The sequence below is a fragment of the Ceratotherium simum genome, chromosome 14 (genome assembly GCF_057802395.1).
Source record: "Ceratotherium simum simum isolate JZ-2026a chromosome 14, ASM5780239v1, whole genome shotgun sequence".
Classification (NCBI taxonomy): domain Eukaryota; kingdom Metazoa; phylum Chordata; class Mammalia; order Perissodactyla; family Rhinocerotidae; genus Ceratotherium; species Ceratotherium simum.
In genome coordinates, this window is record NC_141913.1 from 59,433,601 (window position 1) to 59,459,896 (window position 26,296).

A 26,296-nucleotide genomic window follows, 5' to 3' on the forward strand; every position below is an offset into this window, starting at 1 on the left:
GTGTAGACACTTCCAAACTTATTTAAATTTCTCCTATTGGGGCCATTGACAAGTCCACTTTAAACAAACATGGAAGCCACGCTCAAGGTATGGGAGGTAAAGGCAGTTGACCGGCTCTCACTCTGAAAGCCAGCCTGAAGCTTCCTGACGCATCTCCCAGTCTGTGGCAATGAAACATGGTTTGTTGCCTCTGGAATAGTCTGCTTATTGTTGGCCACCGACTGAGGAGTACAGATGCAACAATGTGGGAGATATAAAATGACTAACTTACTCAGCACCCACAAATCATGTAAATGCATAGACTGCTGTTCCTTCCGTGTGGGTGGCTTAACTCAGGAGTTCCTTAACTTTTGGTGCCTGGTAAGGATCTGTGAGGACAGACAAACCTCCTTGAGTAAATCATTATTTTTCAGTCATAGCCTATCTTCAAAGGAAAATTTCAAATGAGGTTAAATACATAGATTGGCCTTTTACAAAGAGTCACAAAATTAGATAAGTTTTAAAAATATCGAATTCTGATCTTTAAAGTGCCAAAATGGAGAAAGGGAACATTCTACTTCATAGATAGTAACACAGCATCTGAGCCTGAAACAAAAGGGCTACTTCTCAACTTAATTTCTGACCAAGCACAGGAAACAAAAGGGTATGTGTGTCTGTCTGTATATGTTTTTATGATTTAGACTCTGCCTAAACCATTTGTGAGGCAGTTTCCCAAGAAAAAAGGGAAAGAGAGAATGAGAGAGAAACAACTAGGCTATATTGGTTTCACTGAGCACTATTTAAGAAAAAAACGTATAGAATAAACAAATTGATGCTAAAATACTTTTGCCCTAAGGATTTTTTAAACAGTTAGTAAGAAAAACAAAGCCTAAAAATTAATTTTTTGGAATAAAATAACTCAAATCTTGGTAAGACAGTAAAATATATGGGACTGCCTTATCATAACACCTAATATTTTCCTTGAAATATATTTATGATGTGGGGAGTGAGAGAAACAGACAGACAGAGACACCTTGCCAAGTAAATCAAGTCTAAATCACGATGGTTTGAAACTAGGCAATTCATCTTGTCACCCTCCTCACTCTCACCAGCAGAGTCATGCTGCAGTTTTTTTTGTTTTTGTTTTTGTTTTTCACTTGAATTTCGGCTTTATTGTGGCATAATTGACATATAAAATTGTATTATATTTAAAGTGTACATCGTGGTGATTTGATATGGTATAGATATGAAAGGATTCCCCCCATCGAGTTAACACACCCATCACCTCACAGATTTGTCTTTTTTGGTGAGAACTTTTAAGTTCTACTCTCTCAGCAAATTTCAATTATACAATACAGTGTTTTCAACTATAGTCACCATGTTTTACATTAGATCCTTAGACCTTGTTCATGCTGCAGTTTTAACAAGCACACATCGCATGTGAGGATTAAAGGAAACGCTCTTCCCAACCCATAGGCACTCGTGAAGGACAAAGAAAACTGGGACTGCTGCTGTTGGTGCCATCTTGGTTATTCCCAGAGACGGTGTATGTCAGCAATTTCTGTCCAGAAACTTGTAGAAAACTTACTGCTACCTTTGGGGCAGATTACAGAGTTTGGGGGTGAGCCAAAGAAAAGGCAAGGCTTTGAAAAAGGAAAGCGGTAAAGTAACAGGTGAGCAAAATTATCTGAGTATTTTCTGAAAGATTTAAGGAAAAGACCAAAATGCCTAGTCACTTGTAGGCAAGATCAGAGGTAACAAATGGGGTGAAATTTTCCGTAAGAGCCAAACTTTGATGAAGTCTGTGTCAGAAATCCGTCCTCGTCAAGCACGACTCACTGGGACCCCCACTCATCGCTGCCTGTGTGGCCGTCAGCAGCTGCAGAGCCCAGAGAAAGGAGGGAGGGCAAGTCAGGGGTGACCGTAAGGAGGACCCAGGAAGGAGAGAACCAGGGCAGCGACGGAAAAACAAGCCATTTCCACCAGAGCTGTCCTTCTAACATAAAGTCTCCCATTTTTCCAGAGGACGATTTCATTTTCCATTTGTATTATCATGTGCGAAAGTTGATTCACTCAACGCACACACACCGAGTGTCTCCATGTGCCAGACACAATAGTGAGCACAGAAGGTCACAGCTCCTGCCCTGGGGAATTCACAATCTAACAGTGATCCAACAGGAATGATCCATGACTCTACAACCGCAAGTGAGAATCGAGGTTCTGAAATGAAACAGCACAGCCCCATGAAGAATGGAACCCTGAGGACTGAGGAACGGCTTCACTGAGCTGAGATGTAGAGTGGGAGTCGGAGTTAAAGCGGAGCAGAGACCGAGGGAATAAACGTCTGGCAGAGGAAGGAGCCTGGCGAGTTCAGGAACAGGAAGAAGTTAGTGCAGGGGGAAGGAGAAAGGGCAAGCTGGAGAGGGCAGGCCACACAGGGCTCGCAGGCCCTTTTATCTTCATCCCGGGAGCAATGAGAAGCCATTGAAAGGATCTAAGGCAGGAAGGTGACAAAATCAGATTTAGTTTTAAAAATATAACCCAGTCTTCAGAGTGGAGAACAGATATAAGGGTAGAAGAGGATTTGAGAAGACTATTGTCTAAGGCATTACAGGAACCTAGGCAAAAGGTGACAGTAACCTAGGGCAGGCTGGTAGCAGCCGTGGAGACGAAGAGACAGAACCTGTCAGAGTGAAGATGGTGAACGAAAGACAAGACGCATCATGATGACTCAGATTTTTGGCTTGTACAGTTGAATGGATGATGGTGACAAGTGGTAGGACTGAGATCCTGGAAGGACACAGTGAGTTAATAATTCCATCTGCTTCTGCGAAATCTCCACTTTATAAGTTACCCAAATATACGTTGCTCTGACAGCATATGAGAACCCCCAGGTACAAACCAGAGAATACCAATAAAATAATTGGAAATAGCTTTCACCGTTTGCATCTATATTTTAAGGTAAATATATAGGAAATATATTTGAAAAGGTGGGCACAGTCCAAAATTCAGAAGACATTAACTTCCATCACCCCTCCCCAATCCTAAGGATGCTTTCAGGAAGACACGGTAAATTCTTGGGGTATCAACAGGAGTGCTGGCTACCAGGTCCTGAAATTACAACTGGCTTTCTACTGCTCATGGCACAAACACTGTCAGCAGCTTTGGCATGGTAGATCTCTCCTCCTTGAAGTGCTTTCTTCACGTGGCTTCCAGGACAACAGGCTCTGCTGGTTTCCCTTCAAACTTACTGATTCCTACTTTCCAATCTCCCGTCTTCTCCCAGTTTAGACGGGGGAGCACCCAGGCCTCCGGCAGTGGCCTGCAGCCATTCTCTGTCTGCGCCAGCTCTCCTGGTGATCTTATCTAGTCTCCGACCCAGAATATGTACTACCTGTTCCCTAATGAACACAGTTGAATAATGACCCCTCTAACTTCCCCAGAGCTCCAGACTCCTCCTCGATGCAACAGCCTACTTAACACGTTCACTCAATGTCTAACGCACAGGCGGACGTAACATAACCAAAACCGAATGTTTTACTTTCCCCCACAATGCACTCCTTCCCAGTCTTCCCATTCTCAGTAAGCGTTGCCACCATGCATTCAGTTGCTAGAAGTCAAACACCAGAAGCCAAACTTTACTCCTCTTTCTTTCTCACTCCAATCCATCAGCAAATCCAGTTGGCTACCATCAAAAATATTCAGAATCTAACCACCTCTCCCCACTTCCATGGCTACCACCGTAGGCCAAGCCACCAACATCTCTTGGACAACTACAACCATCTCCTAACTGGTCTCCTGCTTCCTCCCATTTGTTCCCACAATCAACTCCCCTTACATCGTCATGCCGTGAAGAGTTTTAGTTGATGACTATGATGATCTTGGAAAGGGCTTGTGTTAGCTTAGTCCAGGGAGCTGCCTGCAGTGGAAGTGAAGGGAGGTAAAGGGCCAAGTAGAAAAGCAAAACAGACCTGCTTCAGTGACAGATGGAAGATGACGGTCCCCCCCCCCACTTGCAAATATCCAAAGGGCCCAAGAGGAGTCTGTGCTCTCTCGGCTCTACCCACATAGTCTCTGGCAGCCCTCAAACTTGCCAGACTCACACCATCTCAGAACCCTCACATCTGCCTTCTGCTTGGCATGCTCTTCCCAGACCTTCATGTGGTTTCACCCATCACCTCATTTATACTCTGAAGAATGCCAGCTTTTCAGAGTCCTTCACTGATTTCCCCGTCTAAAAGCGCCTGTCCCAGATCCCCACACCATGGTCTCTATCCTTTTCCTATTTTATTTTCCTTCACAGCACTTATTACTACCTGAAGTTATATTTATATAACTTGTTTGTAAGATTCAGGAGGACAGAGACTTTTATCTGTCTTGCTCATCGCTGTTGCCCCATTGCCTGGCAAATGGCAGATACAAAGAAATATTTGTAAGTAATGGTTGGATAAACAAATGAGAAAGCACAGATCATTATACAATGGTTTTGAAACTATTATATACAACTAGTTAAGTGGTTGAGGACAACTTTCTCATTCCAACTATTCCAGTTCATACCACTCTCCTTTTCCTGAACTGGAATAGTTCTAACCATTCAGAGACCAGATAATTTCATATTTAATTGCTGTCTAATTCATTTAGTCAAAATACTTACTGAGTGTCCACTATGTGCAAGGCATTGTGTGGGACACACAAAAGTACATGAAAAGTCACTGCGATTTGATCCTGAAGAAGCGTACAATTAATTTGAGGTTAAAGAAATAACACAGAAAAGACCTTTGGCCTTCATTCATATAGTCTCAGAGTTTTGACTATTCATGAATTACCCAACAGGTCCTAAACATGTAGTAATATATAATACTACTGAGCATGAATTTGAGTCACTTTCCCTGAGAGGACGAGCAAATGAGTCACTTAGCTATTGAGCACAGCCACAGACAACGCAAACCTTCGAGAGAAAGAGAGACAACCTAGGTGAAAAGTTTAAAGGCATTTCATTCGCCATGCAAGAAGTGTACATTTATTATTATGTATGTGTGCATGAATCAAGGTGAGCTCAGCATGTAGAGAAGTGTGCTCCCTTGAGTGGTATGATGCTAGAAGCAGCAGGGACATCAGGCAACCCCACAGTTTTGGTGGTGTACTTCCTGTCAACATGAGAAGGCTCAGAGATGAGGGTCATTGGCTAGAACAAGAGTTCAGCACAAACCAAACTGCTCTGAAAGAAAATGTTTTTGTCAACTGACTCATCTAAGAGGGAGAGGCCAACACAGAAGGTGAAGATAGCCAAGGACCTATGACTCTTCTCTGTGGATATGTAGCAAGTTTTAGGATCCAGTCTGACCTATTTTACCAGTTTGCCAACCCTAGAGCATTAAAGGGTAAGGGTAAGAAGTTCTTATCTGTATAATGACAATGCAATAAAGGCTTGCATGACTCAGTTTATTCTAGTTTATTTATTTATATCAATTAAACATAAATTAACAGTTTTATGAATTTAGTCCTTGTTTTCCAATCACTAAAGGTCTGAAGTGGTCTCATAGGCTTTTCAGTTACACTTTATGTGAGAAATACAGTTGTAATTCTACTTGTGTATTTGAGGACTTATCAAAGTCAAGGGTCCGTCAAATACATACAAGAATGAGAGGAATACAAACACTAAGGTAGAAAACGAAAAGTATTAAATTGAGTATCAATAAACTCAAGGAAAGGATAGTCATTTGGTCGGAGGACAACAACAAAGGAACCCTCAACATGCTGAACGATTGACAGGAAGGGTGAGGCCGCTCCTCCCCCATTAATGGGTCATCCCAGTTAATGGCACTCACTGAGCCTGTACGGTACTCAATGATCTAAAAGGTATACCCCCCGTTTTCTAAAAAATGTAAGAGCTAAAAAAAGAAGAAAATATTACAAACTTGATAAATTTTTCTCCACTGGGCACCAAATATCCATAATGAAATAAGCAATATTTACAGTCCTTTGGACAATGTTAACAAACAGAAACAAGCTCAGATTCTTAGGTCATCTTTAATTAATAGTGCCATGCTGCTATTTTCAGGTAAACACTGTTGAGTTACCTGTTGTGAAAAATCTCCATACTTAAAACCGATGATCAGCTGTTACTCTTCACCTACAGAGCTGGCCTCGCCATGATCCCACCGACCCACCTCTTTGCAAATATACCCTCCTGGTAAGAATCTGCTTTAACCTGAAAACACTCAGTGCAGGTGAAGTTTTGGCGCTCCTGGGACTGCTTCCAGGGTTATCAGGGTTAACCCACACTCACAGCCTCCCCTCGGAGACCCTATGATAAGCTTCATTCATAACCAAAGTTTCAAGAACCTCACTGAGAAGACACGTGGCCTGTTTAAACTACAGAGCTCAACGGTTTACACCCTCGGTCATTACAAAAAAGAACAGGACCCGAGCCTGATGGGCCATCCTCCCAGGCCCCACTGGTGTCACACCAGTGCTGTTCAAGTGGCGAGGGCCAGTCCCTAGGAGACTTCTTCTCACACCTCATCTTCTACCCCCCGATATTCTCTACTTCAGTAATAGCTAGTAGCGAGAGAGATACCACAGACAACATGTAAGTTTTCTCAAATTAAGAGTCCCATTTCGGGCCAGCCCCGTGGCTTAGCTGTTAAGTGCTCGCACTCTGATACTGGCAGCCTGGGTTCGGATCCCGGGCGCGCACCGACGCACTGCTTCTCCAGCCATGCTGAGGCCGCATCCCACATACAGCAACTAGAAGGAAGTGCAGCTATGACATACAACTATCTACTGGGGCTTTGGGGGAAATAATAAATAAAATTAAAAAAAAAAAAATTAAAAAAAATAAATAAATAAAAGTTTCTTTAAAAAAAAAAGAGTCCCATTTCCCATACATAGAAAACAAATGAATATCAGATTAAAACAGGAGAAGACGCTTTACCAGAGCAAAACAGTGCAAAAGTATCAGGGGTCAGGTACAGAATAAGTACAACCAATGAAGGCGTGATCTGGGGTTACTTTCATATGTTAAGAGGCCAAGAATTACAAAATCAACACGATGAGTGATGTCTCAAATCCTTTTTAGAATGAGGCCAAAGAGAAATGCTAAATAAAAGAATAAATGCATTATTAGAGATTCCACAGTATCTAGGATTTTTTAAATTGTAGGAAAATTCTATTTCATATTTAATAGTGTACACTAAAAATGGATCGATAAAAACTGGCAAGATGAAAAAGATAAAGTGAGATGGCACTCCTCATACAGATGATTTCAATAAATACACTCTTAATATGCATGCAATCATCTTAAGGAGAAAGACAGTGTGAATAAAATCAAAGTCATTCTAGATTCAAACATGCAGTCTGCAACAACTATTAATTCAGAAACTGATTACCGAGGGAAAATACTGTCCAGGTCCATTCTTTGTTCTTACTATTTGTTTCTATGGCTGTTTTACAGTTCCTTAGATTCCCTACCCAGAAAATAAAGATGGGTATATATTATATTTTTGGAATTATCTTTGCTAGCTTTGTTCCCCTTAACCACAAATAATTTCATAAATGAGATAGCCTTAGGCTTGATACAGGATAATATTTTTGCTTAGTCTTTGACCTTAATTCCTAGAATTCCTACACTTTAGTGGCTTTGGAAAAACAAGTTACAAAATTTCAAAGTCAAAGGTTAGGTCTTGTTCATGTGGCAGAAAAGTCTTCCATTCTTATAAATAAAACCAGGGAGGGCTTCTCATAGAGTTCATGGCTCCAGCCACCAAACTGGTCTTCCTCTCTCCAATCTCTCACCCATTCTTTTTTTTTTTTTTTTTTTTTTTTTGCTGAGGAAGATTCGCCCTGAGCTAACATCTGTGCCAATCTTCCTCTTTTTGCTGAGGAAGATTCACCCTGAGCTAACATCTACGCCAATCTTCCTCTTTTTGCTGAAGAAGATTAGTCCTGAGCTAACATCTGTGCCAATCTTCCTTATTTTGTATGTAGTTCACCCCCATAGCATAGTTGATGAGTGATGGTGTAGGTCCACACCCAGGAATCGAACCTGGGCCACTGAAGTGGAGCACACCAAACTTAACCACTACGCCACAGGGCCGGGCCCCCTCACTCATTCTTATCCACCTTATATGTCACTGCTTAGAATATTCATTCTCAAATATCATTTTGACCATTTCATGTACCCTACTCAAAAATCTACAGTGGTGAATTTCTACATGCAAATCAATGCCTCCTGAATTTCTCAACAACGAGCTTCAACATCTACACAGCACGGGACATGCCCTCAGCTGAACAACCAAATCATCTGGGGCGAAGACGGCTCATTAGCCCAGTGTGTGTTTCTTCCTTCCCCCCAACACTTAAACTTTTGGCTGGAAAATAGTTAGAGATTTTCCCAGCCTCCCTTGCAGCTGGGTATGCCATGTGATTAAATTCTGGCTAATAGAATGTAAGCAGAAGTGTCAGGAGAACCTTCCAGAAGTCTTCCCTTTAGAGTGGTGCACCCTCTTTGCTCTTTCTCTTCATCTCTTCCTTCACCCTGCTGTCTGGAATGGGAATGCTGCCTTGGAACATGAAGGTGGGGGCCAGACCTCAGGGATGGCTGAGAAGTGAGCTAGAAGCACAGCCCCTGGCGGCTGGATGGAACACAGCTGGCACACCAGCCCTGGACTGCCAAGCTCATTTCTTTATGACAGATGAATAAACTTCTACCTTGTTTAAGCACAGTTATTTGGGGTTCTTCTGAGCTTAATTCTAATTACTACATCAGTCATTTTTTCAAGAAGTACCATGTGCCAGGTATTACACTAAAGTCCCAAAGCACATAAAAGACATGAACAAACATAGTTCCGAGAGTCAAGAAACTTAAAATCAAATTAGGACAACGGTCTTCACATACATTAAACAATTAGAGAAATACTAAGGGACCATCTTAATTGTTGACTGAATAAAGTAGAAGTCTAGAAAGATAGGAGGGAGCCTTTAAAAAATAATCTAGGCTCCTTTAGGAGAGTCAGAATTTGGATAAACAGAGTAGACGTTTAGGCTTACTGGCTGAACTGTGCGTGGCATGCTTCGGGTCAGTGAAGAGATAAGTTTCAATAAAGGAAAACATGTAAGGCTGCATGATGGCCCATTTTATGTGTCAACTTGACTGCACCCAGGGATGCCTAGATTAAACATTATTTCTGGATGCATCTGTGAGGGTGTTTCCAGATGAGATGAGCATTGGAATCGGTGGACTCAGTAAAGGAGATTGCCTTCCCTAATGTGGGTGGGTGTCATCCAATCCATCGAGGGCTTGAATAGAACAAAAGGCAGAGGAAGGAGGAATTTGCCCTTTTTCCTCCCTCACTGATTGGGCTGGGACATCTCATCTTCTCCCTCCCTCAGACTGGGATTTACACCCTTGGCTCCTCTGGTTCTGAGGCCTGCAGACTTGGACTGAATTTCACCACCAGCTTTCCTGGGTCTCCAACTTGCAAATAACAGATCTTGGGACTTCTTGGCTTTCCTCATGATAAATCTCTTCCCATGTATCTATCGTGTGTGTGTGTGTGTGTGTGTGTGTGTGTGTGTGTGTGTGTGTGTGTGTGTGTGTGGTGTGTGTGTGTGTGTGTGTGTGTGTGTGTGTGTGTGTGTGTGTGTGTGTGTGTGTATCTCCTACTGGTTCTTTCTCTGGAGAACTCAGACTAGTACGGGTAGAATGGATCAAATTACCTCAGGCCTTGCGAGCCAGTGTGAAGCAGAAAATACTAAGGAGCACTGTGAGTTCCTGAGGAGTAGAGTGACAGGATGAAACGCTGGGCCTCTCCAGCCCCTCCCTTCCCCTCTACCCATCACAAGCTCCAGCCTTAATCATAAACCACTCTCGGCTCCTGCAAGTCCTGCAGGCCTCCTCCTCTGTGAGCCGGGCATCAAAAGCACAAAGCTGAAATGGAAATCTTGACTCAAAAGGGTAGGCTGAAGGTTAAAATCCCAGAAGTTCAGAGTTTAAAAGAACCTTCAGAGCCCCAAGTCCTTAAACTCGCAGACAGAGAAACTGGGACACAGAGCAATTAAGCCCAACGGCACACTGACAGTTCACGGAAGAGCTGTCTGACTTACAGTCCAACCTCCCCGCTTTTTTTTAACATGTAAATTAAATGACCACTTTTACGTTTCTGAACAAAGTGACTTTAGATAAGATGTCTTAAAAACAAAGTTCATTCGTAAATTTTCCTTTTGGGAATTTGGCAGGAAATCTCTCTCATTTCTAGACTCCAAGAAATTTTGTCATTTGCCCTGCCTTCCTAGGCCTTACCAACTAAGAAAGATGCAGAGGACACACACAGGCCAAGGAGGGGTCACCAAGAAGGGGAGGCTTGGACTCCGCTGTGAAAGGTTCAGCAGCTGTTCACCAAGCCAGCAAGCGGGGGACATTCTAAGCCAAGGAAACGGACATAACAAAGGCCCAGAGGCAGTAACACAATGGCTCCCTGGAGGAACTACAGGTCTCGTAAATAACTGGATTTCATACATATAAAAATGCATCGCTAGGTAGTTTTTTCACTTGTTTTTGTTATTGGATTGGTGGGAGCAACTGAAAAGCAGAATGAAGCATATATCACCTCCCAACTACTTCATAAATAACCCTCTCCCATATCATTTATCAAAATGTTAAATTAGACCCCTCAGTAGTCACGTATTTGGCCCAAGCTCGCTGCAAACCCCTTCACCTTTATGACGCCTCCCTGACCTCTTCAGGGGCTCTAACGTCCACCTCCTTACACTCCTCAGGTTCCCACGTCATGCTCTAGAAGTATTCTAGAAGTTATAATTAGTTCTCCAATTGCAATAGCTTCTATGTCCAGGGAGCACTGTGTTATGGAAAAAGTACAGGTTTGGAGGCAGAGGAACCTGAATTTAAAGTCCAGCTCTGCCACATCTTAGTGGAGTGACCCAGGAAGGTACTGGATCTTTCTGAGCTTCCATGTCCCCATCATTACATACCTCCCCCATCTTGAACTACAGAGAAGAGTAAATGACATAATTAGTGGAACGCCTGGCATGTAATAGGAGTTCAAGTAATATGAACTTAGCTCCCTCTCCTCCCCACCCCCATGTGATATTGCCACAAAGAGCCTTGTACAGACCTGGCACAGTTCCTGGCCCTTTAAATTGTTGAAGGCCAAGTCCAGCACCAAACCCCAAGGGATTTCCTTCTTTCTACCTGCCCTTCACCTTCGAGTGATTTCTATGGATTTTACCAACTGGCCTGATTCTACTAAGCCACAGAAAAAAAGACAAGAGTTAACAGAAACAAGATACCGTAAGGACAACAAGTATTTTCTACATGAGATAACTCTCAGAGGTCATTAGGATGAGGACAGACAGGTAACGCAGCTGTGAGCTGTACTTATCCTGCAGAATGCCCTTATGATTCTCTCTTCTTGAAAAAAGAGAAGCAAAATCCTTCTTGGTTATTTTTAGAGTTAAAATAGTAAACGTTTGCCCTAAAATATACCATGAATCAAAGGTAATTCTGCATTCGATCAGCATGCCCTGATCAATATTTTTAATTCTACCATTCCTAAACTTGTCTCACTAGGAAAATGAAAGCAAGTGAGTTAACTGGAGACACAACTACTCCTCTGATCTCTGAAGGGAACGTAAGCCCTGATTCTGATGTCATGACCCTGGGGTAGAGGGAAGAGGCAGGGTCAGGCCCACTTCTGCGGGACCAGAGCAGGGGACGCTGTGGAAGTGAGGCCAGAAGATGCACTGCAACAGCACACCACTTGCCTTGCAACCCAACTCAACCCAATTTCCTCAGAAGAATAAACAAAGCCACCAAAATGGAGGGCCCAGTGGCAAATGTGTTATGATCTAAGAAGAGCTGTACTCTGTCTATCTATGACCCATCCTGAGTCAGAATGGCCAAATAATGAGATGATAGGAACAGCTGCACTGAGACCGTGGTGGGGGGGACTGATGGTGGCACCAGTTCTGTCTTTTCTTTTTTTCCCTTCTCAATATCAAATAGTTAGGCCTATTTTTCCTTTTATGTCTAGTGTTAAGAATAATAAATTCGGTTGAAACATGCAGCTGGGAGCAAGAGAGAAATAAAACAAGCTGTCGGGAAATTATTCAAGCTCGTCCAACAGCCATCCTGTATCAATTTTATAATATCTTACACTAATAAACTTTTAATTATTCAATCAATCAATAGTGAGTCTTCTTTGTGTGCTAGCACTGTTGTAATTGCTGGGATATGTGAATAGGCTTTTATGTGGACAGAGTTTTCATTTCTCCAGGACAAACGCCCAGGAGTGCAACTTGCTGGGTCACATGGTAAGTGCATGATTAACTTTTTTAAATGAACAGGTTGATTTCCAGAGTGCACCATTTTGCATTCTCACTGGCAATGCATGACAGATTCAATATTTCCACATCCTCGCCAGTGTTTGGTGTTACTAGTATTTTTTTTCATAGCCATTCAAACAAGTGTGTAGTGGTATCTCTTCGTGGTTTTAATTTACATTTCCCTAGCGGCTAATGATGTTGGACATCTCTTCATGTGTTTATTTGCCATCTATGTATCTTTCTGGAAGAAATGTCCATTCAAGTCTTTTGCCCATTTTCCATTTGGCCTGTTTGTTTCCTTATTGTTGAGTTGAGAGAATTCTTTATATATTCTGAATATAAGTCCTTTGTCAGATATGAGATTAGAAAAAATTTGCACTCAGTCAGTGGCTGGACATTTCATTCTCTTAAGAGTCTTTTAAAGAACAAAAGTTTTTAATTTTTATAAAGTCCAATTTATCCATTTTTTCTTATACCCATTATGCTTTCACTGTCATATCTAAGAACTCTTTGCCTAATGTCAAGTCTCCTCAAAATACTTTACATTTTACATTTAGATCTATGATCTGTTTTGGGTTAATTTCTGTATACAGTGTGAGGTTTAGGTCAAGATTTTTTTTTTTGACTATTGATGTCCAATCATTCCAGAACCATTTGTTGAAAAGGTTGTCCTTCCTCCATTAAATTGCTTTTGCATCTTTGTCAAAAACCAATTGGAAGTGTTTGCCTGGGTCTATTTCTGGGTTCTCTACTCTGTTCCACTAATCTATGTATATGTCTCTCTGCCACGACCACACTTTCTTGATTACCACAGCTATATCCGAAGTATTAAAATCAGGTGGTGTATTAGCCATTGAAGGGTTTAAACAGGAAAGTAACATGATCTGACTCAAATTTTAAAATGTCTCTCTACTCTGCTCAGAGTACACTGTCAGGGGCAAGGGATACCAGATGAGAGGTGATGGTACTCAGAGCAGGGAGACAGCAGAGGTGGTGGGAAAAATTAGTCAGATTCTGACTACATTATAAAAGTTGAGCCAATAGAATGTCCTGGTAGATTCAGTGTGGGACATGAGACAAAGAGAAGGGTCAAGTGTGACCCCAGGGTTTTTGACCTGAGCAACTGGATGGATGGAATTGTCATCAACTGAGATGGGGAAGGATGACAATGGAGCAACTTTTGTGAGGGAAGATCAGTTTGGTTTTTAATATGTTAGGTTTGAGAAGGCTCTTAGACATCTAAGTGGAGACGTGAAGTAGACTGTAGACACAAGAATCCGAAGTCTAGGAGATGGGTCTTTTTGACCTGGAGTTAAAAATTCAGGAGTTGTCAGCACATTTAAAGTCATGACACTGGATGTGATGGCCGAGGGAAAGTGGAACACTGGGCCCGAGGGCATGCCAACATCGAGGTCAGAGAGAAAGGGACAGAAGGATGACGGATGAGGTAGGAGAAGAACCAGGAGAGGAAGGCATCCTGGAAACTAGTACAAAAAGTATTTCCCAGAGAGGTGATCATCCGTGCGGCGTGGTGCTGATCAATCTGGCAGAGGAGCGTTGAGAACTGGCAAGTGGCATCAATGCAGACCTTACAGAGCAGTTTTGGTAAATCGGTGGGGTTCAAGAGAGGATGGAGAAGACGAACTAGAGACAGTAGGCTCAACACCCTTCCAGAGGGTTTACTCCACAGGGGAGCAGAAAACGAGGAGTATGTGAAGGGGAAGAGGAGTCAAGAGAGGTTGTGTGATAGAGAGAGTGAGAGAGAGGGTGTGTGTGTGTCTGTGTGAGAGAGAGAGAGAGAGAGAGAAAGAGAGAGTGTGTGTGCGTGCATACCTGCTGTAAGTCAGGAGAAATAACAGCATGCTTGAATACTGATGAGAGTAACCCAGTGGGTGAGAGTGAGGGGCTTGTGGTTGGAGAAGAACCAACAGTGAGTGGCTGAAGAAACGTCTGAGTGAGAACAAGGACACAGGAGCAGGTAAAGCGGAGGCACGGCATTGGGCAGGGCCACACTGGGAAACACAACAAGAGTCCTTCCCTCACCTTGACCCTCCTTTTCTTTCCATTACTTCACAGGAGCCTTGCTCAATGGCTTCTTCGTTCCAGCTCTGAGGCTACGTTATAATCTGAATTGTCATAATAAAATCCCACTAGTTCCTCAGTGTTAAATCCTCTGGGACAGAATCTCAGGCAAATGTCTATGGACCAAGAAGAAATCACATCATAATAATAATAGTATGTGCCATTTGTGTGAAAAAAGGAGAAAATAAATAAGACGGTAACAGAGGATGGGTTTGTGATAGTAACAGAGGGAGGTTTGTGTCCTCCTCCATGGGACTCTCTCCTCTGCCACCCACGTAAGGAATATTTACCGAGCACTGACCATGCGCCAGGGCACGCAGCAGGGAGTATGCCGGACGAGAGCCTCGCTGTCTGGTGGAGGAAGGGGGCAAACAAATGAGAAAAATGGCAGGTATGGACTGAAGAAAGTGCTAGTAGAGAAGGAAAACAGGACGATGTGACAGAAAATTCCCCGTTCTGGGAAAAGACAATGAGCTCTGCCCTGAAGAGGGTGGTGATCAAGGAAATGTACACCAAGCAGAGGGGGAACCAGTACAAAAGTTTTAAGCAGAAACAAGCCAGACTTGTTTGAGTAACAGAGGCCAAGCCGCTGGGCCTGGAGGGCGAGGGAATGTTGTAACTAGCTGCCGTGGGAGAGGAAGGGGCCAGATCACGCAGAGCTCTTTTTAAACCAGGACAGAGATGGGATTTATTCCAAATGCAACAGGAAGCCACTGAAAGAAACTAAGCAGAGAAATGACAATCTGTTTCCACAAGATGAAGTTTTTTGTTTTTCTTCTAGAAATTACAATCTTTAATGTAATAATAACATACATTACTCAAACTGAAAATTCATAAAGCAACTACCAATTTGATGGAACCAGTGAAATCCTGAAGACCATGTCAGGACATGTGCTCTGAAGAGAAAGATGGTCTAACAACTGCAATCGCGTGACACATGCAACAAGAAAAGAGAGAGGGACTCTTCCTGAGGGGGCTCCCCAGAAGGGGATGCTAAGTGGAATGGGGGTATTGGCAGACAAGGAAAGACAGGGAGTCCCCTGCACCTAGTGCAGCTCAGAGGATGAGGACCTGCAATCAGAGAGGGAGTGGGAAGGGGCAGGAAGGAATTAGCTGAACCCAGGAGGGATTTTATCAGAGTGGCAACCTCATCGGATTTCATTCAGAAAATCCCTCCCAGCGCAGCATTTAAGAGGCCTTTCCAAACAGCATCTAACCTCCTCACACATGCCTAACATGTATGTAAACAATCTCTTTCTTAAACAAATCGACACTGATTCTTAAGATCATCCAGATGCCATCTGTGTTAGGAACAAAATGAGTCCTTGAAGACTCTCCAGGACTCTCTGTACTTAAAAATTCCCCCATGAGAAACTGGAATGGCCATTTCCTTCACTTTCCAGAAGGCAATACGGTAAAATGACAACAGAGGGAAAGAAAAGCACATTTTTGCCCTCTTACCTCCAAGCGGTTTCTTTTGTGACTAGGGCATGCCTAGTCACAGAGTTCACAGAAGAACTTGGGCTGGGGAGTCCTACGTCCTGGATTCAAATCCTAGCTTTGCTTCTCACTGGCTATGTGACTTGAGCAAGTCACTGAACCTCCTAAGCCACATTTTTCTCACCTTTAAAAAGAATACCACCACCACTGACCTGAAAGGATTGTTCTGAGGACTAAAAGTACAAATGCAAAGGGGAGTTTTATGCACGAAGAGCATTTAGTGTCCTATCTCGCACACACTGAACATCAGTCAATGTGCAGTAAGTGCCGACTGCTATCACTTTTACTGTTGGCCCACTGGAGATGCCATGCCCACTGGAGATTTCCACACAGGCAGGGAGCATGAATGACGTTTATTTAACACTTTCTGAAGAAGAGGGAGAGAGGGGAAAGCAGACTGGATATATTTTGTGTCCTGGTCAATCTTTGACACAGCTGTGCAAAGTTCAGTAGGCAGCCTGCCAGTGATAAGCAACAGCAGCACTGAGAGAAACAGGTGGAAACTGACACGCCCAAGGCCTTCACTACAGAAGAGCAACAGGCTGCCAGCCCCAGTGAGCCAGGCACAGAAGACACCAACTGAGCCCAGAGGCAGTTAATGCCGCCCTCGCCCTCCTCCCCACATCCACTCTACTTCCAGGTCCCCCCCAGCATCAGTGCCGGTTCAATGCCATCATTCTGGACATCATGAACCCATGGCCCAGACTAGAGACACAATTCTACGGCTGTAAGAAAGTGACCTCCTGCTGTCATCCACGAGACATTGGCTCTCACTAACCAGAGGTCACCTACCAACAGGCTGCACAGGCCAAGTGCTGCTCACCCAGTGTGAACCGAGTCTCAATCTTCAACTCACTCCCAGGTCCCCACACAGGACTTAGTAAAAGGGACAAGTAGCCAGTTAATAAATACATGCAAGCAGATGTTCCCAAGACAATCAAGTTCAAAGGCAATAAGGAAAAAAGGATATTTATTAAGACGTAGAGAACAGCTTTGAGCCCTGCTATTCAAATCCTCATTTAGTCTGCTGCTACCTCAGGCCACTGTTCTGTGCTTTGAAATGGACTAGTGCCGACTACTAGGGCTAATTTTAGGATAAACAAGGTCTTACTTGCTACAGCTGCACTGGTAAGAGAATTTACATGCTAAAGGGGCTAAGCAATGTCTCCATACATTTCCCCTTCTGACAAAAATACACACAGATAATTCAGGAGAGGCAGTGGGTCTCTCAGCTACTAAAGAGAACAAGACCTGGGGAAACACTCGCCAGTGTGTGAGAGCCCTTGAGGGGTCACAGCGCTACCACCATGGGCACTTGGGAGTCCTCATCAAAAGGTGAAAAGTGCATACAGCATTTCATCCAACAATCCCACTTGTAAAGATTTACCTAGGACATAACCACAGGTAGGACATTAAACCACAAAGTGTGCAAGAAGAGAGGAGTGGTTACACATATTATAATACATCTATATAATAAGGAGGCACCCAGGAAAAAAATGATTTACTGAAATAGAATGGCGCCTTCCACATATAAAGGGGGGTGGGGACAGACTGTAAAACGGCCGCTAGAGTATTTTACCGTTTACGTATAACAAATCCATGTATGAGAGGGGATGTGTACAGAGCTGTCTGGAGAACGCTCATCAAAACGTTCACAGTGGTCACCTCCAGGCAGTGGAATTCTGGGCAGCTTTGATTTTCCTCTTTGCACTTTTCCACAATGTCTGATTCCTTACAATAATTGTGTATTCTTTTGCCCCAAAACAGTAAAGCTGTATTTTTAAAAGCTCCAGAAAAGAGATGATATCCCATTATGCATAGCACATATTCCTGAAAAATTATACTTCAAGGGAATATCTGTATTTTGAACCATTTTTGTTCACTGGCTAACATTAAATATTGGACCTACTAAATAAATATTGGACCTACCCAATAACAAAAAATAATTATAACAATTTACAAGAAAACTTGAACTTAATCAAAATATTGACATACTTTTCCAAGTGTTTTCACACATATTATTCTTCAGGATTGTTCACAAACCTGAAGTAGATACAGGTGACAGAATATTCCCCCTTTACAAATGAAAAAAATGATTTAGAGAATTTACCTGACTTGCCGAGGTCATCTCAACAATAAGTCTAGTTCTAGATCTAGTTTTCCTAATCACCATCCAATTCTTTCCCACAAATGTCTAATGGGACCAGGGTTGTTCAGATTCCATTACATTAAAAGTATTTATTGGTTATCTTCTGTGGTTTTGGAGGACTTTTAAAACAATAGACGTCTGCATTAAGTAGAAAGGAGGATTATTTATTCCTTGATTCACCCAAGCTGGCTTGCCTAATCTGTTCCCTCTTCCTTCTTTAGAATTTCCATCCACCTTAAAGATAAACAATAAAGAAAAGTTAATCTCGAGTGGTTTCATTTTTTTCTGTTTCAAAACAAAGTAGCCTCAAGCACTCTTGGAACCTCTTCTCAAAACTAGCAAAGGTTACGAAAAAAAAATCTGCAGAAATATATAAAAGAGGTCCTGCCCACGGGCTCACATTTCCCGGGTGGCCTTGTGAGATGTGGCTCTGCCACCTGTTTACCCAAGACGCCTGAGCCACCTTGACCACCACGGATGCCTTTGTATTTTCCTCCTATGGATTTCACATTTTCTAAGTTTTATTTACCAAACTACATATGTTAATAATTAATAATGTTCCCATTTTACATTCCTCAAAGACATATTTGCAACCACAGCTTTTAGTAGTATGAGATTTGGAATATTATCAAACTTCCTTGAAAAAAGCAAACACATTTAGGATTTTAGCCCTAAATATGGCAGCCCTATCAAGGGTCAAGATACATGGTCCTCTGTGTTTTTCAGAATTAAGACACTGAGTTTCAAGCACCCACACTCTCTTCCCGGATCCCCAGGGCACTGAGGTTCCCCAGGCTTGGAACCACTGGTCTCTACAAAGTAGGCAGTCATGTTCAAGGAAAATAAAAAGTAAGTCCCTACAACAAAACCTGCTATAAAGAACACTGCCTAAGACTCTAAAAGCAAAAGTGAGTCAGGAGCCAATAGCTTGGAGAGGCAGAATGCTGTTAACGAGCATCCAAGACACAGATACAGAGCATCAGGATCCCAGGATCATCAGAAAATGTTCTACAGAAACAAGTTTCCATTCTGATCGTGGAAAGCAGTGGAGCAACGTGACACAAAGGCATCCTGCTTCATAACATTTTTCAGGAAGATTATCTATTTCATGAGTTAAACATCCACTGACTCTGAAAGCAAGTTATATGATTGTCATCAATTATGTGATACTTCCTTCTCGCCTTCCACAGCTCTTTTAAAAACTGAATAAATGCTGCCACCCAAATCACAGAAAGGGAAAAGCAAATCACTTTTCTTCCTGGCCCCAAATGTTTACATTTTCATTTCAAATAACTGTACCTCAATGTTCTATAATCAATAACCCTACTAATAATATAATCAGATATGACAAGACTCAACTTCACAAATATAAATTCAAAAACTAGAACTCAGGATTGAAAAGCAAAAAAAATCGAGTTCAAAATATGTAGGCAACAAGGCTCATAATCTTGTAGGTCAGTATCAGAGTAACTAAACACCTGGTGCTCCTTAGCTTGCCGTTAATAATGAGCCAGCCTTCCCTCTCAGGTGTCAAACTTCCTCTTGAATAACAAAACAGCTTTATAAGGCCATTATTTCAGGACATGGAGCTCATTGCACAACTTACAAACTTCACCTGTGTTGACTGGAGGCTATAATTTTTATAATACTCTTTTGTTTCAATATCATCTGTCAAATTTACACCTCTACCTAAAATCTCATATTAGCACTCAGCTACATACGATGCTATAGAAAGAAAGCCACCACCCCACCCGGCCCCATACTAGTGTAGGAGTTTGCATTTACTGTGCATGGACCATATGGCTGCCATCATGTTATGTGTTTAACCAGCATTATTTGGTTTATTATAATAACCCCGTGAAGTAGGCACTATTAACCTCCTCCCATTTTACCTTAAATAAGGCATTTGAGGCGTAAAGTGTCAGTGGCAGACCAGGACCCTCTTCCACCCATCACAGTATATATTTTCTCAACATGAATGCAGACATGCATATAAATCTCTGATATACTGAAAGAAGCCATGAAAAATCATGTTGTCCATATGGATGAGTGAATTCCTGGTATAATGAGATCTAGCCCAGAATAACTGAAGGTTCTTTTGAGAGGTAAGAAGACCAAAAAAAAAAAAAGTTCATACTCTGGTAAATTAGGGAAAGTAGACCATTGTTCAGTTAACATGCAATTTAACTAATTTCCGGAGCTTTGGCAAGGGAGGAAGAGAGACCTTCTGGGCTCCTTTGTGTTTCAAAAGTAGGGATGAGACAAACAGCACCAGCCTAACACAGTAACGGGAACAGGAGGGATCTAGGACAGAGTAAAACCTCTGACACAGCATCCCGCAGAAGCTCTCTGAATGAGAAGGTTTGTGTTTGTTTAAGATGCAGGAAGTCGCCTGTAGGGAATCCTGGGATGGCCCTGCTGGGGGAGGGAAACCCAAGACCAGGACACTCCGTTAGCAGAGATGGTCGCAGAAAGTAAAAACGGCTAATGGAAAACATGTCCCAAAAGAGTGGAATCAGGATGTTCTGAGAAGGCTGACCAGCTAGAGCAACCGGTTGGCAAGCCTGCTCCTCACTGCATGCTGTCAGCCTTCTAGTCGGTCAGTTCAAAGTTGCAGCCACCCTCCTCTTCTACCTTAATCCCCGCCCCACTCTGCGAGCAAAGCAGGTCCCATCCTTTCCACTCCTGCCATCGCTGACTTCAGGCTCTATTTACCGGAGTCCACGCCTGACGCCTCACACTGCCCTCTGGTCCACTCCTGACTGCTGAACTAGACTCCATTCAGACTCACAGCTTCCTGTGTCATCCTTCCTGCCCACAGCATAGCTTTCTGTCTTATTCCTGCTTCCTCTAACGGAAGCTTCTGCGAATAGAAATGTCTCTTCCTCTCGGGTTCCACAGTCCTCACTACAAGGAGAGCTCAACAGATACTGGATGGACTGATCAAAAGGAAGGGCGTGAATACCAGAGAGCAGGGAGGCCCCACACTCAAGTCACAGGTCGGCTGTTACAGGAGCATTTTACCAAGTACAAACAGAAAAGTAAAGCTTACAGGAGCTGCTGTAAACATTTTATTTCTCACTATAAATAGTAGTTTTTAGTTATCTCGCTATAAGTATTAGTTATCAAATATTAATGAGGAACTCATTTCATCTCATTTTACGTGAGAGGAGTTCTCCCCATGCTATTTTCAAAGAGAAAGTATTTAAAACTGAGAAAGACTGAGGGAAACTGTCGTTAGCTAACTTACCCACTGCACAGATTGTTTCCCATCTCTTCCAGCTTTACTTAGAAAACTGTGCAATTCCCCTTTTCCTGCCTCTTAAGAAAGAAACGTAAAAGTACATGGTTTATAGTAAAGTTTAACAATCTTCTCTTCCTTATTATCTCTTTGGGAAAAATTTACCCTTAAAAGTTATGCAGAATACATTTTAGGACAGTGATTCTCAACTAGGAGTGATTTTTGTCCCACAGGGGACATTTGCAATATCTGAAGACCTTTTTGGTTGTCACAACTGGGGGGCCAGTGCTACTGACATCTGGTGGGGGGAAGCCAGGGAGGCCTCCTGTACAACAAAATGCATAGGACAGACCCACAAAAAAACGAAAAAAGGAAATATGCTTTATAATATAAAATGTCCTATTATTCTTTTATAAATACTGTTTTTTGTTAAAGACGCAAATAAAGCACACACTGGATCTTAAAATTCCAGAATCACATATACCATAGGGGGAGGGAAGGAAGAGTTACAAGCAGAAATTTGGTGTCAATTAGACCTGATGTTATGATGCAGTGTTGTTGGTTCAAAAAACTCTAACGGTAAATAAGTTCAGCAGAAGGGACAGGACAGATCAGATCTGACTTCCTACTACAAACCACTCCTAACTAAATCAGGACACTATTTTATCTTCTGGCGCTCCACCAAATGACAGTTTCATAGTAAAATATCTTACTAATAATACTAACAAGCATCAACTCCAACCTTTTTAAAAAAAAAATTCTCTGCAAAACAAAAGTCCCTTGACATAAATTGTGGTCTAGCTAAGACCAGGCCTCTAATTTTCGTTTTCCCCTCAAACTATATAAAGAATTCCCATCACTAAACATGCTCATTTATTGTCTGGAGGATGAAGGAGGGTAAGTGTTGTATTAAGATTTATGATTCAAACTCCCCCACAGGGATAAAACACATCCAGAGATAGCAAAGAAAAGGCCCTAGAACTTCAAAAGTTATAACCTAACGCAAAGAATCTTATCAAAGGAATGTTTCCCTTTAAGTCAAGCAAAGTTATTTTACAAGTCCCAAAGTTGCTTAAGGATCAAGTCCCACTGGCACTTTTTACTATTCTATCCCTCTTCCCTCCTACTTCATCAAAGCCTCACTCACATCGCGGGGTTGACTTCTCAATCCCAAGAGTCCAGCACTGACCCTCGCTACGAAGTCCTTCCTGGATGCGGTCAACCACCACCGTGCTCCTTCTAGGTGAACAGAGGAGAGCGCGTGTGGATCACACCCCAACCTCCGAACCCAGAGTCCCCTCTCGTGGGATCCCATAGGAATCCACTCCCGGAATAACAGAAGTAGGACAACCCTTATCCTAGGCGGAGACCTCGTCTATGCAAACTCAAGGATAAAGGAGATCTTTCAAAATCCTTCCGTAGCTGAGCCCTCTCCCAGGAAAGCAGCTCCAGACGCGATGTGCTTCCCAGTAAGTGCTAGGCAATGCTGTCCCACACGCCCCTCGCAGGGTCTCTGGAGGCAGCTCCCGCCCTACCGGCACGCCGCGGGCTGCAAAAATGGCTCACCCAGCCGCTATGCTGGCCGGGGCGCTCCCAGGTGTGCATGCACTGGTGTGCGGACTCCGGGGGGGCACGCGCAGGAGCGCAGACGTGGGAGCGCTCTCAGGTGTGCGTACGTACACGTACACACACACACACACCCACGGGTGCGAACTCAGGGGGAGCTCCCAGGTGTGCACGCACAGGTGTAGACTCGGGGAGCACACGCAGACACAGGCGTGCAGACGCGGAGATTGCTCCTAGGTGTGCAGACAGGTGCGCACACAGGGGTGTGCAGACGCAGGGAGCGCTCCCAGGTGTGCCGGGCGGGGTGCGCACACAGAGCCGCGCACGTCAGCCCCGCCGCGCTGCGAACGGCAGGTCACAGCAAGGAACCCCCAAACCCCGGCAGGCGTCGCGCCTCACCACCTCACCTCCTCCAAAAACTTGGTCAAATCGTACACCTTGTGATGCAGGATCAGCCAGGTGCTCTTGCTGTGGTTGTGCTTCTGGATCTCTTCCAGGGTGTAGTACTTCACGGCCTTGTCCGACTGCTCGGCCATTTCGGAACGCGGCGAGCCTCAGGCCCTGCAGACACCAGCCGACCCGGACAGAGCACACCGCTGGTCTCAGCGAGCCCGGCCCGGGACATTCCCCGAGTCCGGGCCCCACGCCGGGGGCAGGGCGGCCGGCGCCGCGGAGGGGGCGGCCGGCGCAGGGCCTCCGATGATTGGCCAGAATTCGTGTCACTCTAGAGGCGCGCCCCTGGCCGACACCATCCGCCAGTCCCAGCGCGCCCCGCCCAGCGCGCGGGTGTTAATTGGCTGCAGAAGATGCCTTTCATAATCCCGGCTGTGGGAGTGCGCGGAGGGCGGGGCGGGGCTTGCGTCTGCGCAGAAAGCGGCGGGGCGCTGGGGCGCCGGGGGTGTCGGGTGTGCGTGAGAAGGGTAGGCGCGGTGGGGGCGCGGTCAAAGGTGAGTCCCTTGAGGCCGGCGCAGAAGTCCACCTGTGCGGGACAGCGACCGTAACATCAAAATCGCGATTGCGCAACAAGGGGGGTCAGCCAGCCCTGGACGTTAATTTGTAACAAAGTCGTTCCGCTGCGAGTCTCGGGTAAACAGCGTGACACGGGGCCTCAACGAGCCACGTGGACGCTGCACGCGCAGCGCCGTCCCTTAGCCTCGAGGGTGCCGCCCAGAGCACACTGTCTAGTTCTGCTTGACTACCCCCACCCACCCCGGATCGCCCAGTTCTCACAGAGGACACAAACCCGGGGAAATGATGTGTTCTGTAAAAAGCAAAAACTCGATTCCCGTAACCTGAAGTACTTCTCTGCTGAGGCGAGTCCTTGTATTAGTGTCTTCTCTATCTTTTCTCAACACTGTGTTGTTTAAGGTAAATCCTAAATGACTGACGGCACTTGGAATAGAGCCTGCGAGAGTACCTACCCAGCTAGGCACTCATAGGAAGATTTACAAATGTTTGAAGGAAAAAAAAAAACGGGAAAATTCCAGCCTATTAAAAAGTCATCCGAGGGCCGGCCTGTGGCTTAGCGGTTAAGTGCGCCTGCTCCACCACTGGCGGCCCAGGTTCGGATCCCGGCTGCGCACAAGGCACTGCTTCTCTGGCCATGCTGAGGCTGTGTCCCACATACAGCAACTAGAAGGATGTGCAACTACACATGCAACTATCTACTGGGGCTTTGGGTGGGGTGGGGGGAAGGAGGAGGATTGGCAATAGATGTTAGCTCAGAGCTAGTCTTCCTCAGCAAAAAGAGGAGGATTAGCATGGATGTTAGCTCAGGGCTGATCTTCCTTACAAAAAAGTAAAAATAAAAAATAAAAATAAAAAGTCATCTGATATTAATTAAGGCCCTTTTCAGCAATGGTAGGTAATTCCAAAAAGGACTACACAGCAGGTTGCACGTGTAGGTCATCCTCCCAGGGAGTCAGCAGGGTTCTTCCTCATCAGGTGCTCCATAGGTGTTAGTCGTGTCTGTCCCCCGCCCCCATAGGGATGCATGGCCATCAAAAACATTTTTCTAAGCATTCCAAATATCCTGTAGCCTTTTCATATGATGGAATACACTGATTGATTTTCAAATATTGACCCAGCCTTGCATTTCTGAAATAAACCCTATTTGTTTATGGTGTATAATTCTTTTTACATATGGCTGAATTCTATTTTAAGAGTTTTTGTATCCACACGAGAGATATTGGTGTGTAGTTTTCTTTTTATGCATTATAGTTGTCTGGTTTGAGTATCTGAGTAATACTGCCTTCATAGACTGAATTGGAAAGTGTTCTCTTTTATTTTTCTGGAAAAGATTGTACAGAATTGGTGTTATTCTTTAAAAGTTTGGTAGAATTCACAAGTGAAGCCATATGGGCCTGCAGAATTCTTTTTCTGGAAGTTTTAAACTATGAATTTAATTTTCATAACAGTTATAGGACTATTCAAATTATCTGTTTCACACTGTGTGAGTTGTGGTGGTTTGTACTCTTCAAGGAATTGGTCCATTTCATCTAAATTGTCAAATCTATGTGTGTAGAGTTGTTCATAGTAGTCCCTCATTTTCCTTTTGATGTCTGCAGGGTCTGTAGTGATATCCTCTGTTCAATTCCTGATATTAGTAATTTGTGACTTCTCTCATTTTTTTGTTGTCAGCTTTGCTAGAGGTTGGTCAGTTTTATTGATCTTTTCAAAGAGCCAGCTTTTTGTCTCTTTAATTTTCTCTGTTTTTCTTTTTTTTCAATGTCATTGATTTCTGCTCTTTATTAGTTCCTTCCTTCTGCTTGCTCTGGGTTTATTTTTCTCTCTCTCTCTTTTTTTCTCATTTCTTGAGGTTGGAGTTTAGTGTGTTGATTTGAGACTTCCTCTTTTCAAATGTATGCATTTAGTGTTATATAACTTTCCTATACATTTTGAAAATGGTAAACCAGATTATACTATTTCCCCAACAGTTCTCAGGACTGCTGAATCTCCCCATGACTTCCAGCAGAGCCATGAGTCTCTTGAGTGCGTGGCCACCTCTATAATCCAATGTCAAGACTGTTTCAGATTTCAGTCCCAGTTCCAAATAACTCTAGAACTGGTTAAAAACAAAACTTGGATGCCAATGACCTGGATTCTATCCCTGGGTTAGTGACTTAGCAGATGCATGGCTATGAGCTAGTCAGTTAACTGTTCTAAGCCACTGCTTATAAGATGCTTAGCACAGGGTCTAGCACATAGAAAGCAGTAATAGATTCTAGCTGGTGCTGTTACTATTATTCAACAAGACTTCCTTATTCTGAAACACAGGTATAAGGAAATATCCTATCTGTCAGGTGTTCCAAGGTGATATAAATCTAGACAAATTTAGAAACAAACAAACCAGAGGAATTAAAGGAACACAAATATTTACAAACTCCTTCTGACTTCTCCTCCACCAAAGAAATTGTTAGAAACTTTTTTAGAAA

The 26,296-nt window shown here is 43.5% G+C and overlaps 1 protein-coding gene across 1 annotated transcript in view; it reads right to left on the reverse strand.

Moving 5' to 3' along the window:
• Positions 1 to 23,503, reverse strand: part of CYB5A (cytochrome b5 type A) — a 34,955-nt gene extending 11,452 nt beyond the window's left edge. Inside the window, exon 1 of the mRNA XM_004422636.3 lies at positions 23,270 to 23,503. Coding sequence (XP_004422693.1) covers positions 23,270 to 23,398 — 129 coding nt within the window. The 5' untranslated portion in view covers positions 23,399 to 23,503. The remainder of the gene's footprint in view (positions 1 to 23,269) is intronic.
• Between the last annotated feature and the right edge of the window lie 2,793 nt (positions 23,504 to 26,296).